Source organism: Penicillium hordei (genome assembly GCF_028827395.1).
Source record: "Penicillium hordei strain IBT 12815 chromosome Unknown utg000005l_segment0_segment0, whole genome shotgun sequence".
Lineage (NCBI taxonomy): Eukaryota > Fungi > Ascomycota > Eurotiomycetes > Eurotiales > Aspergillaceae > Penicillium > Penicillium hordei.
In genome coordinates, this window is record NW_026623146.1 from 304,481 (window position 1) to 318,408 (window position 13,928).

The window sequence follows — 13,928 nt, forward strand, 5'->3', positions numbered from 1 at the left end:
TTAACTATGAGTAACTAGTTAATTATATTGCGCAGTAACTAGTTATGTTACTCTTTCTGGGAGACTCGTTTCTGGGAGACTGCTTTGACATCGGTTCGACCTGGCAACCTATGCTAGCATATATCTCTAGTGCTCGATCAATCGGAAGTTGCGGAGAGAGAACTCGATATTGTCCCCAAGACCCATGATAAGACATGACCAAAGTGTTAAAGAAAAGGCATTTCATTATTTTTGATAGCTATCGTGACTGCATCGCATCATTCATTGACCGGAATGAACTTCAGCATCAGCTTCCGCCCGCGTGGCAGCGAAATAAACGCGTAGTCCTGTTCGATCCCCTCGTCATTCACGATCGAGGTCGTGTAATTTGAATACACAGCCGCCATGACCAATTTTATTTCTACACCATTAGTCTCTTGTCCAACACCCATGCACGGGATACATACCTTGCAATGCGAAATTACTCCCCAGACACATGCGTCCACCACTCCCGAATGGCCAGAACAACCGCCTCATGTCGTGGATCCTGTCGCCTGGGTCGAGCCATCGTCGTGGCAGCCATTCCAGTGGGCGCGGGTAGACATCGCTGATGCGGTGGAGGGAGTAGGATGTTGAACTGACCCTGACGCCGCCCGGGATGTTGTCGTACCCGTGCAGGGAAGTTCCCTTTTCTGTGGTGGGGGTGACACGGGGGAGTTGAGCTGGAGCTGGGGAGTGAACACGGAGGGTCTCACGGACCATAGCGTCCAACAGGGGGAGGGCGTCGATCACGGAAGGAGAGGGTAGCGGGTTCTCTCCGTCTGTGTCTGGGTATCGAAGAGACGGAGACAAGGTGAGTAGTTCCTTGCGCAGCTCCGCCTGAAGCTCCGGGTGCTGCGACAGTTCCCACATCATGTACGTGAAGGTGATACCTGACGTTTCGTGACCTGCAACTAGGTGGTCAAGCAGTTCAGACGCGATTGCCAGGTTTAGGGGACGCGGATCGTGATCTTTCTGAGCTAGGAGGCTCTGGTGCAGCTGGTTATAGACGACTGGGTTTGTGGCTGGCAGCTTCTCAACACTAAGGATCTTCTGTATTTTCGACGCCTCTATCCGGTCACAGAAACCCAGGCACCACGCCTCAATGAAACCCATATACCGGTCATCACGACTCAAATACTTGAACCGCTCATACTCCTCCAACCATATCTTCCACTCGGGAATATTAAACAAATATCTCGTTCCTTCTCTCAACCCAAACAGGAAAGAGGAGGTAAAGTCCATCCCAACCGCCTGAAACAGCGGCAGCACATTCAACACCTCTCCGCCCTCCCCAGCAGACTTGAGAATAGGCATGAGTCTCTCCCACAGCACGACCTTTGAGATCACCCGCAGATCGCTAGATTCCTGGAGGAATGACTTGGAGTAGGTCTTGCTCAGCATGCGCTTCTGGTGCGCGTGTGGCGCATTGTGCGTCATGCCGACCAAGTTTTCAGTGTTAAAATTGACAAAGACATCATTGTAGAAGCCGTGTTTTTCAAACGCGCCCGTGTATATTACTCTTAAACCGTGGAGAGAATTGACGCTCAGCTCCTTCGGGCCGAGACGAACTATAGGGCCGTGCTTTTGGTGCAGGGCGTAGATGGTGAGGACTTCCGTCCCTGTGCTGCGCTTGCGGTCAATCCAGCGGCCGGATAGTGGGGAGGTGAAATGACCATTGGGGATAGAAGATAGTGGAGAGAGGAAGTAGGGGTTTATAACATGGTGGTATATGATGTAGGAGGTGAGGATGAGGAGAGCGACGGGGATGAGGGGGATCATGGTAATGGGCGAAGGGTGAAGAAGAAGATAAAATGTCAATCAGACGACGATTATTTCAATCGATAGTCCCAATCATCCTTTGTTCATATGCAAGGAGTCTAGTCCCCACCAAGCAGTGTGTTGGATAGCAGGATATCCGTACGGGCTAGTATGGAGGAAGCCAATCATTGATTTCTGAATTCATTAAGCTGAAAAAAAGCGATCTAAAGAGTACTCCATACAGAGAACTCTGTTGAAAGAGATTCTCGTGTCTTGGCATGTTGATCAACCTGATATTCCGAGCACTTGCATAGGTCGATGCTCCCGATGTACCGGTCGTGGGCGGCTGTGGAAGTGTATCCACTGAATCAACAGATCAGCGGTCCATAGCTAAGAGTCGAACGCCGTTAATTTGAATTGCCGATTAAACCTTGCGAAAAAGGCACTTATTATTTTTCGGACTTTTTGTGCCAGGAATCCTGGCAGTATATTAATTAGATCACGTGGGCTGTAGGATGGATTTGGTGGGGGCCAAAACTAAATGATCTTGGCACCCAAAACTATATACCACACAATGCAATGGACATAAGTCAATTAATCTTGCCGGGCAAAATTGTCCGAAGCGTCGAATCAAGCTAGTCCAATATTAAGGAGGCCCAAAGTTCAAATGAACCGGATTTGATTATACCACCTTATAGCTCTCTGCTGGCGTGGCAATACCAACTAATAGTGGAGCCACTATCAACACGAACCATCCCTAGTTCACACTAACCTGCGAGATACTGTAACCATACTCGTGTCCTGCTCCAAAGTTCCACACCTTCCCTCGGCAAGACCGTAGATTCTGTTCGAGGTGAGCTGCTCCACTGTCGGCCAGATGCGCCGGGTGGACTCCAGGAGCGACCGGAGAATGTTCTAACGATTGACACCCTTCTTTTATACAAATTACTGATGCAACCTACCGTTACCCCTGTCTTTTGTACTAATCCTTCCTTGTCTTTGCTTTATGCATGTTAACATGTTCTGGGATAAGGACCTTTCAACAGTGACCATGACTCTAGCAGACGAAGCCCCATCTAGAGGCCGCGTCGCGGCGAAATGGCGTGGCACTCAGGCCGACCAGGCCGATATGAGCGCTCTGGGAAGGGAGCAGGTCTTGCGGGTATGTCTCCTAAGCATTATTGTGGCTAATACATTTGTACTGACCCTGCAGCGTAACTTCCGATACATCTCAATCGTAGGATTTGGCTGCACGCTGATCGCCACGTGGGAGGTTGTTTTGACGTATGCCATCCATGCTTTGATTGTTGGTTCCATGACTGACTGTCTAGTTTGCTTACACAAGGCCTGACCGATGGAGGAACTGCTGGTCTGATTTGGGGGTTCGTTGTCGTCGCTTTGGGGTTCCTTCTGGTGTTCCTGAGTCTGGCCGAGATGGCATCTATGTGAGTCTACCCATTTCCCATTTAATACTTGTATCCATGCTGACTGCTCAGGGCTCCCACGTCCGGCGGACAATATCATTGGGTATCCGAGTTTGCCCCTCCTAGCTGCCAGAAATTCCTCAGCTACATTACCGGCAGGTTCCATTAACCCTTGCACGGCCTAACTAAGCTAATTATGTAGGCTGGCTGTGCGCCATGGGCTGGCAATGTGCTATCGTGTCGATCGCTTATTTGGCCGGGACTATTATCCAAGGCCTGCTGGTGCTCAACAACCCGGACTACGACGTCCAGCGCTGGCACGGTACCCTCCTGGTGATCGCCATTACCTTTTTTTCGATCATATTCAACACCTTCTTAGCAAAGCGGCTGCCCTTCGTAGAGGTGTTGATTCTGATTCTGCATGTGTGTGGCCTGTTCGCCATTGTAATTCCGCTGTGGGTTCTTGGCCCTCGCCGCAGCGCGAAGCAGGTGTTTACCGAATTCAATAACGGTGGTGACTGGAATAGTTCCGGAACGGCCACACTTGTTGGATTTTCGACCACCATCACGGCGCTTATTGGATATGATTGTGCGGTTCACATGTGTACGTCTCTCTCTCTAACATTGACGAAGTTTGCTAATAGTGTGCAGCGGAGGAGATCAAAGATGCATCTGAGACTCTGCCAAAGGCGATGATCACATCTGTCTGTGTCAATGCCGCCTCCGGTTTCCTGATGCTGGTGACCGTCTGCTTCACGCTAGGCGACATCGACGACATCCTGGCCACTCCAACAGGGTACCCGTTCATGCAGGTGTTCTACAACGCGACGGAGAGTTTGCCAGGAACAAACACCATGACCGCCATTATAGTGCTAACCCTGACGGCGAGCACAATCACAGAAGTAGCAACAGCATCACGCCAGTTGTGGTCATTCGCGCGTGATCGTGGCCTTCCGTTCTCCGAATTCTTCGGATATGTACGTCCTCCGCTCTTCCTTCAGGTTTGACGACACTAACAGCACCAGGTAAACCCCAGCTGGAACATTCCGTTGAACGCCGTGATGGTTTCACTGGTAGTGACGATCCTCTTGTCGCTCATCAACATCGGTTCCACAACTGCGCTTCTCGCCATCGTGACCCTAACCATCGGCGCAATGATGTCCTCGTACATCATCACGATTGGCTGCGTGCTCCTTAAGCGTATCAGGGGGCAACCCCTCCCCCCACACAAATGGACGCTCGGCCGATTCGGCATGGCAATCAACATTGGGGCCCTGTGTTTCCTTTTCCCGGTGTTTGTGTTCGCATTCTTCCCTCTCACCTCGACAGTGGAACCAGACACTATGAACTGGTGTGCAGTGATGTACGGGGGGATCCTGATCATCGCGGTCGTGTATTATGTGTTACGGGGACGGCACCATTACATCCCACCCGTGGCACTGGTGAAGCGAGAGATGTAATCTCTATCCACTTGTATGATTGTTATGTTATAGAGTGATGTAAAGTAATCTGATATACCTATAGTTAGAAAGGGACATATATTCGGACGATAATAATGCAGAGCGTTTGGCGCAACTATCATATAGTTGAAGACATAGTGGAGCGCTTAGCAAGAATAGGCCACAACGGTGGTCGCTCAACAGACGTTCGTAGGGTCGAAAGTTCATTGAAATTTTCTTCGTCGGAAATTTTTAGGCCACAATAATAACCTTGTAAAGTCTGGATATTACCTAACGAGTAAAACCTAAAGAAGAGAGGCTTGGCAGAGTATGTGCCCCATGGATTCATATGAGACACGGTAGTATGTATTACATACATAAAGACTTGGGCACTGGGTCTTTCCGACTTGGCATCGCGGAGTTAAGGATACTCTGGGTATATTAGATCGGAATCATAAGGTCGTGGGCATAAGGCAGAATTATTTAATTTATTAGATATTAAGGTGGTGGAGCGGAAGGTTTAAGCGGCAATGTTCCAAGGTTTCAGCTCCCATGTGGCCCCACATAGTGAACTTTCTCCCGCCGATCATGTGTATATAAAATTCGCAAGGTGGTCCGGTTGGCCTGGCCATTATCCTGATTGGATGTTAGTTCAAGTTAGGCCCAGATACTGATACTAACAGTGAATTATTTAATCTATTGGATGTTAAAGTGACAGAGGGGCAGCTCGGTCCAGCTACCTTAAGCGGAAGGCTTTCGGCCCCCGCTCGGCCCTATATACCCACACACCTCGACATGGCTGGCTGCCAGGAGGATCGCACTTAGCTAATAAAATAGCTCAAGCAAACTTAATCTATCAAGTTTCGTTGGATCGTGTTCCAGCTCTGAGGAAGACGTAAAAAAAAACGACTTAATCAGGAAGCACGCGTGGATCTGTTTTATATCAGCTCTACAGCCATATATTGTCTATTAGAGGTCTATTTGAAGTAGCGATTTGGGGAATATATGGATTCTAGTTTTAATTTAACAAGGTTGAAATTTCGGGTTTCCCTGAGATCAAATCTTTCCAGCCTGCCCGAACTGCTAAGCCGAAATATACGATCCTTGCTAGATCCCTTCACTTCAGTTGCCGAAGCTGCCTTGCCACGATCCATGGAATTGGCGTCATGATCATCAATTATTGTTCTTTTCCATTTCATTTTAGAACATTCCTTCCCTGAGATTTCCAACCCACACACCACGATCTAGTCTCTGTGCGGCAATGGCCATTAAAGTGCCTCCTGGCCAGTCGCCGCCTTTCGAGACGATAGACGACAAGCACCATGGAGGTATCATTATTATCACCGCCGCTATCTGCCTGGTGATTTCGCTCGTCTGTCTTCTGATCCGGGTGTACGTGCGGATATTCCTCAATCCACCATGGGGGTCAGATGATATCATCCTATTGGGCGCGACGGTAGGCAGTTGAGAGAAATTGACCTAATGTGTAAATGGTGCTAACAGTATAGACATCGGCTATTGTTGAGTCAATTATCATCTTTTATGCCGCAAGCATCGGCTTCGGGACAGACATATCGCTACTCACTGACAAGGCCGTTAGTCGCATACAAAATGTATTCATTACCCAACACCACACCCAATTGGATATAAATAACTGACAACATAGTCCCTCCTTGGTGCCGACATCCTCTACCTTTTAACTCTGTACCTGTCCAAATGCTGTATCATAGCCATCTACTTGCGCTTGACGCCCCGCAAGCGCCACAAGAGCGTCCTGTGGGCGACGTTCGGGCTCAGCACAGCTTGGATTATCGCGTCGGTGCTAGTTATCGCAGTAAATTGCGAGGGAAACAAACCGTGGGTTGTACCTGGCGAACAATGCCGTAACCTGGTATGTCTACAACTTCAAAAAAGCCACCGCAGACATAATATACGGATATGGAATGGGGTATACTAATGGTGACAAGTTTCCCCGCTGGCAAGCAATCACCGCACTGGACATCTCAACCGAAATCTTACTCTTCACTTTCTGCATTGCCCTGGTCTGGGGTCTGCAGATGCACATCTCAAATAAAATTGTGATCATGGTATCCTTCGCGGCGAGACTACCGTATGTCAATCTCTTACTTCCCAAATTCACACCCCAAGCCCCATTACATGGAACTAATAGACCTCTAACCCATAGATTAATAATATTCTCCGGCCTCCACCTCTCCACCTTGAAAGAATACACAGCCATCAAAAACCCCACTTTCACCGCAATCCGCCACACGGTCTTCACCCAGCTCCACCTCAACTTCGCCCTGATAGCATGCACGGTCTTCTGCCTACGCCCCTTCATGAATGCGCTCACAACCCATTACGGCACAGCCGGTGACTCCAACCTTGGTAGTAGTAGTGGCGGGTACGGGTACGGGTATGGGTCCAGGAGACGGGGGGATACAGACCCCTACGCGTCGGGGCGATCGCGGGATTACGAGATGGGAGCTGTGAAGGGACGGTCCGGGCGCGGACCGAGTGGCTTGTTCAAGGAGAGGCCAGATGTGGGCGATGGGACGGAGAATGGGACGGTTGTTTGTGAGGCTGCCGGGCCGTCACGTTCGGGGGAGGGGAGGTCCGAAGGGGATAGAGGCAGTATGCGCAGTGGGAGCGATGGGAGCACGAAAATGATTATTCGGAAGGATGTGGAATATTCTGTTTCTGTGGGGCATTCATAGATCTTTTCTTTTGTTTGGATGAAATATATTGTCTTTATATCCTACTGTCCGCTATATATATAGTATTAAGTGCCAGGCCAGAATAGGGAACTCAACCTGGTATAGAGCCTGGTCTGGTATGGAACCTGATCAGTGTTGAGATCTACAACCTAGTAGACAGGATCATGAATGTAATGTATTGTGCATGTACAGTGTTATACAGAGATAAGAGGAAAGTGTTACGCACTGCTAATTAGTCACAGTTAGGTTAGATGGGTTCAGGGTATACTTGCCTGAATACTCGGGTTGTCTAACGTCAGTGATCCGTTCGTAACTGAGCTATTGCCGCGCTAGGCCTTATTATAGCCTAAGTCCTATTGAATGATCAAGGAATAATACTAGGTAGAGCGCCGAGTAGATCTATACGGGGGTATTAGTCTACCTATAAGTATTATTAGTTAAGTTATAATTAAGTAAAAGAGTTATAGTAATCTAAAAAGTAAATAACGTATTTCACCCCATAGCTGGACACACCCCATAGCTGCACACCCCACCCAAAACGCGTTAATTAATTTAAACTGACAGAAAGCTGGTGTATGAACAATGTAGGGTATAGATGACCAATGTTGAAGACTCTAACTAAATTGACAAAACCCGCTTTTTCAACAAACTATGCACATCGATGACTAACTAGAATATACTGTTGTACACTTTTGTACGGTATGCCCGGTACCCAATGTCATATGATGTTTCCGGTTTAATACCTGGTTTCTACCGTGATTCGGACTTGGTATTCGACAAAATACGTTAACTAGTGTATTAAGTAGACGCAGGGCGGAAAGAGTAGTGGAGGGAGCAAAGTCCACCAAGGTTTAGGGAGACTGGCAAGACTTGGCTCCTGAACTAATTAGACGCTTCTCTTAAGTGCGCTATGGGCCTATGAAGAAGTTCATATGAGATGGGGCTGCTAATGATGCTTCCATGAGGACAAATGATTGGCTGTTCAGGTGGGCCGTTCAGGTGAATCAGCCTTGGGCAACTCAAGGCAGATTTACCCCCCCCCTTCAGCCTCGAGATCCTTTGCGAGTTATGTTTTTGTAAATCAGCAGACATTGTCCACATCCATATTTATGTATTCGCTTGACATTTGAAGCCCCGAGTTTTTCTTTGTTTGCCCATTAGTCGAATCGGGGGGAAATGACTTCCTTCAAGCACGCCGACTACACAATCGGCTGGATATGCGCCTTGCCGCTAGAGGTGGCGGCGGCTAGAGTCATGCTAGACAAGATCCACAACCCCCTGCCTCAGCCATCAAGTGACTCGAATGCCTACGTCCTTGGTGAACTAAACGGTCATTGCATTGTTGTTGCCTGCCTACCGACCGGCGTGTATGGAACGGTATCTGCTGCTACCGTTGTGTCCTACTTGCGTTCAACCTTTACTCGGATCGAGTTTGGACTAATGGTGGGTATCGGAGGAGGGGTCCCACGAAGAAGCGATGACATCCGATTAGGTGATGTGGTGGTTTGCAAGCCGGTTGGGAAGCATAGTGGGGTGATCCAATATGATTATGGCAAGGCAGTTCAAGGCGGACAGTTCACGCCAACAGGCAGCCTGAATAAACCACCACAGGTTCTTCTGACGCACATGGCGCAACTTGAGGCAAAGCAAATAACCAAAAGAGAAGCTGTTATTTTGAGAATTGTGGAAAAGGTCCTGGAAGAAAACCCTGATATGAAGGGCAGATTTTCGCCTCCGGATCAGCAAACTGACCTTCTCTTCTGCTCCTCCTATCATCACTCTCACAACGAAAATGATTGCGCGAACTGTGACAAAGCCAGATTAGTGCACCGACAGCCGCGTGGTACAAGGGCACCCTATATCCATTATGGGTTGATTGCATCAGGAGACCAAGTTATGAAGGATTCTGAAACTCGAGACCGTCTAGCTGAACAGCATGGGATACTCTGCTTTGAGATGGAGGCAGCAGGCCTTATGGATGGGCTTCCAACACTTGTGATACGAGGCATTTGCGACTATTGTGACTCTCATAAACTTAAAAAATGGCAAGGATATGCAGCGCTTACTGCAGCAGCGTATGCAAGAGTTCTTCTCTTGGGTCTTCCTGTTAGCCAAAATGCCAGCTCTGTTGTATCTCCTTCTGGTATGACACCTTCCTTCTTTGACCGGTAAAAATACAACGCTAAGTCGAGATACAGCCCACCGTGATGATAATCTTGTGAATCCGCCTTACTTGCAAGCTCTACAATGTCCTGATCCATTTGTCGTTAAAAATCGACTGAAGGAAAGCAAGGATAAGTTGATTTTCACTGCCATTGAATGGATTTTTCAAAATCCGGAATATTGCCTTTGGCAGAAGGGAGATGATGTCCGCCTCCTTTGGATTAGGGGTGGTGCTGGTAAAGGGAAAACCATGATGACAATTGGCATTGTTGAGCAGCTCTCACAAGACGAATCTTCAATTGTCACATACTTCTTCTGCCAGAATGCTGATTACGAGCTCAACTCTATTGAAGGGATCATCAAGGGCCTCATTCAGCAACTAATACGGCAGCGAAAAGAGCTTCTGGAGTTACTTCAGCGCCGCTGGGATGCAACCCATGCATGTTTCAAAGAAAACATTTCTTCGTGGCGAATACTCTGGGATATCTTCTTAGAGATGATAAACCATTGTATGCATCAGAGAGTGTACGTAGTCGTGGATGCTCTTGATGAGTGTCGGAACGAGGGAATGGCTGAGTTTTTGAGGATTATTGTTCGAACTGGACTTGATTATTCCAACGTTAGATGGCTGTTGACTAGTCGGCCGCTAGACGATGCTGACCGTGAATTGCTCACTACCACCGAACAGGTTGGAATCGGCTTGGAGCTTAACTCGGACCACCTCGAGGTAGCCATCAAAACCTATGTCAGGCACAAGGTCGGTGATCTCTACCCGGTTCACTGCTATGGGCAGCAAATGCCACAAAAACTACAATCTGAACTGCTGAAACGGGCTGAAGGAACATTTTTATGGGTCGGCCTGGCATGTAAAAGGCTCGAGAGTGATGGGAGTGGCGAAAGACTTCCTCCAGGTCAGGCGTTGCTGGCAATTCAAGACTTGCCACCAGGGCTGCACCCCTTATATGAGCGGATGCTTCAGCAGATTCTTAAAGGTCAAGCAGCCACTGTTCATGCCTGTCTGCGGCTCCTTAAGGTCATGATGCTGGTCTATCGGCCTCTGAAAAGGGCGGAAGTATTCAGTGTGACCGGTCTCTCTGAGAGCGAGATCAAAACTGATCACATAGTGGACCGATGTGCATCGTTCATCAAAATGCGAGGTACTACCATCGAATTTGTCCATCAATCATCTCGAGACTTCTTAGCTGAATTACCTCGGCTCGACTCTTATGACCAATATGGACATGGGGATATTGCTTTAAGCTGTCTAGCTTATATGTCAACAATCCTAGTGCCTAACCTTGTCAGGTTACCGCTGCCTAATTCGGGCCGACGATTAAAGTGTCTGGAAGAAAGGGATTCTGGTGATAAGGATGCAGTTCTGGAGACACTGGATTATGCTGCTACCCTCTGGGTGGAACACCTCGAAGCTGCAAAGCACACTACACTGTTGGGAAGCGCTCTGGATGACCGAGGAGAAGTTATGATGTTTATCCGCCTGAAGTTTCCAGAGTGGCTGGAGTGCCTAAGCTTACTAGATAGGCTGCCACGCGCCATAATATCTCTAGGGATATTAGCGAGAACTGCTGAAGTAGGTCTTGTTCCTAACATCGAGGATTGGTGACTAAAAATCGTTTCTTAGAACCCCTCGTTACAAGCTCTGGTGTATGACGCTAACCGGCTTTTAATGCGTCACTACCAAACAATATCAACCTGGCCACTCCAAATATACAGCTCTGTGATTGTTTTCAGCCCGGAAAGATGTCTCGTCAGAGATAAATATAACCTCAGGAAGGCTTTTAAGTGGCTAAGAAGAATCCCGCAAGTGGAAAGGATATGGGATCCTTTACTTCAGACTCTGGAAGGTCATTCGGGCCATGTTACAGCTGTGGCATTTTCTCCAGATGGCAAGCGGATTGTTTCAGCATCTGTTGACACAACTATCCGGCTATGGGATGTCAGCACAGGCAACTGTATAAAGATTCTAGAGGGCCACTTGGGCTGGGTTGAGGCTGTAACATACTCCCCAGATGGCAAGCAGATTGCTTCAGCCTCTATGGATAAAACAATCCGGCTGTGGGATGCTAGTATAGGTGACCATCTAAGAACTCTAGAAGGCCACTTAGACGGGGTATCAGCAGTAGCATTCTCCCCAGATAGCAAGCAGCTTGCTTCAGCCTCTATAGATGAAACAATCCGGCTGTGGGATGCTAGTATAGGTGACCATCTGAGAACTCTAGAAGGCCACTCAAAGGGAGTCTTAGCTATAGCATTCTCCCCAGAAGGCAAGAATATTGCTTCAGCCTCCTTTGACACAACAGTCCGGCTATGGGATGCTAGCATCGGCAACTATCAAAAAGCTCTAGAAGGTCACTCGGGCCATGTTACAACTGTGGCATTTTCTCCAGATGGCAAGCGGATTTTCTCAGCATCGGTTGACACAACTATCCGGCTATGGGATGTCGGCACTGGCGTTTGTCTAAAAATCCTAGAAGGCCATATCGGCCGGGTTTGGAGTATATCTCTCTCTCCAGATGGCAGGCAGATAGCCTCATCCTCTGGCGATAAAACAATCCGGCTATGGGATACTACTACGGGTGACCATCAGAAGACTCTAGAAAGCCACTCAGACGGGGTAGTGGCAGCAGCATTCTCCCCAGATGGCAAGAAGATTGCTTCAGCCTCCTTTGACACAACAGTCCGGCTGTGGGATGCTAGTATAGGCGGTCACCAGAAGGCTCCGGGTGGCCATTTAGTCCCTGCTAAGGCTGTATTATCCTCTCCGGATAGCAAACAGATCGCTTCAGCGTCTTTACACGGAGAATATGGCCCGTGCGCACCCGGATTTCTGAAAGCTTTCGGAGGCCACTCAAACTTAGGTTGGGCAGTAGTATTCTCTCCAGATGGTAGGAAGATTGCTTCTACCTCTACTGACACATCCGTCCGGCTATGGGATCCTAGCACAGGCAACCATCAGAAGACTCTACACGGTCATTTGGACTGGGTTAAGGCAATAGCATTCTCTCCAGATAGCAGGCAGATTGCTTCAGCCTCTGATGACAAAACAGTCCGCCTCTGGGATATAAGGACAGGCAGCCATCTAAAAACTCTAGAAGGTCACCTAGACTATATTGAGGCTATAGCATTCTCTCCAGATGGCAAGCAGATTGTTTCAGCCTCTGATGACACAACAGTCCGCCTCTGGGATACAAGGACAGGCAGCCATCTAAAGACTCTAGAAGGGCACTCAGGAAGAGTGTGGGCTGTAGCATTCTCTCCAGATAGCAAGCAGATTGCTTCAGCCTCTGATGACACAACAGTCCGCCTCTGGGATACAAGGACAGGCAGCCATCTGAAGACTCTAGAAGGGCACTCAGAAACAGTTTGGGCTGTAGCATTCTCTCCAGATGGCAAGCAGATCGCTTCAGCCTCCAACAAAGGTATCAAACTGTGGGATGTTGATGCCTCCCTGCGCTCGGTAAGACTATTCGGAAGGTCTTTAGGCGCTCTCCGCAAATTTCGGGAATTGCGCCATGATATTGAAATGCCAAATCCAGTTACAGCTCTAAGTTTTTCAGAAGATGGCCAATTTGTCTCGACCAACCTGGGTGTTATTAAGCTGGGTGATACTGACTTCAATGGAGGCCTTTCCGTCAAACACGGCTGGATATGCTATGGAATGGCACCAGTATTGCGACTCCAAACAGGTCTAACGCCACGTTGTTATGATGTCCGAGGCGAGACTATTGCAATTGTCTTTACATGTGGTCTGCTTTTGTGCTTTGAGTTTGATTGTGGAATGTTGAACCAATTATATAACTCCTGTTACGAACAATGAAAAACTGTCGGAACAATAATTGACCGTATAGACTAAGAACGTAGCCCATGGAGCATTTTTGGTCCAGCGGTATTTTGCCCAAGATTTGCTTCGACAAAATCTCTTATATTTCTCCAGATCTTAATAGCTCATTCCAACAAGCAGACGTGTGGCAACTGGTTGAATACTATTTACTACGCAGTTTGTTTGGCTGGGGTGCACGGAGTGACGAGAAGTCTAGTGGAAACACAAAATAAGTAGAAAACGTCTTCTCGTTGATATATTGTGACCTGAACATTGGCATTTAGTATGGTGTTTCTCTTTTAGTGAGGCGCCATCTGGGCCTCATTGAAGAAAATAAACATTGAGCGCTCCCCTCTTCAATATGTATGTAGGAAATGGCTGACGGAAGGATGTATGCTCATCATGAATGCGGTGCTTGTTTAGGTAACGTTATAAGAAACCTCGGAAGACTTGTTGGCCTGAAAACAATCACAACCGACCTAGACATTCGGGTCGAGTTTTCGAGCCCGACAGAAATTCAGATTCCAGAAACCACTGAGGCTCTCAGTACTCAACTTAGGACATTCTA

The 13,928-nt window shown here is 48.1% G+C and overlaps 4 protein-coding genes across 4 annotated transcripts; 3 read left to right on the forward strand and 1 right to left on the reverse strand.

Annotated features, from left to right (window-relative positions):
* Nucleotides 1-257: 257 nt before the first annotated feature.
* Nucleotides 258-1,800, reverse strand: N7537_009086 (cytochrome P450; the record flags this gene model as incomplete). The annotated part of the gene is made up of 2 exons (XM_056900140.1): nucleotides 258-400; nucleotides 447-1,800. The coding sequence occupies 2 exons, from the start codon at nucleotides 1,798-1,800 to the stop codon at nucleotides 258-260; spliced, it is 1,497 nt and encodes a 498-aa protein (XP_056748808.1).
* Nucleotides 1,801-2,797: 997 nt separating this feature from the next.
* Nucleotides 2,798-4,663, forward strand: N7537_009087 (uncharacterized protein; the record flags this gene model as incomplete). The annotated part of the gene is made up of 7 exons (XM_056900141.1): nucleotides 2,798-2,941; nucleotides 2,993-3,063; nucleotides 3,111-3,224; nucleotides 3,276-3,358; nucleotides 3,406-3,807; nucleotides 3,855-4,180; nucleotides 4,229-4,663. The coding sequence occupies 7 exons, from the start codon at nucleotides 2,798-2,800 to the stop codon at nucleotides 4,661-4,663; spliced, it is 1,575 nt and encodes a 524-aa protein (XP_056748809.1).
* Nucleotides 4,664-5,903: 1,240 nt separating this feature from the next.
* On the forward strand, nucleotides 5,904-7,359 carry N7537_009088 (uncharacterized protein; the record flags this gene model as incomplete). The annotated part of the gene is made up of 5 exons (XM_056900142.1): nucleotides 5,904-6,098; nucleotides 6,151-6,237; nucleotides 6,309-6,533; nucleotides 6,610-6,752; nucleotides 6,828-7,359. 5 exons carry the CDS (start codon nucleotides 5,904-5,906, stop codon nucleotides 7,357-7,359), a joined length of 1,182 nt encoding a protein of 393 aa, XP_056748810.1.
* A 1,176-nt stretch (nucleotides 7,360-8,535) lies between these two features.
* N7537_009089 (uncharacterized protein) lies at nucleotides 8,536-13,357 on the forward strand (the record flags this gene model as incomplete). Its single annotated transcript, XM_056900143.1, has 3 exons — nucleotides 8,536-9,502; nucleotides 9,558-11,110; nucleotides 11,162-13,357. The coding sequence occupies 3 exons, from the start codon at nucleotides 8,536-8,538 to the stop codon at nucleotides 13,355-13,357; spliced, it is 4,716 nt and encodes a 1,571-aa protein (XP_056748811.1).
* Nucleotides 13,358-13,928: the final 571 nt, after the last annotated feature.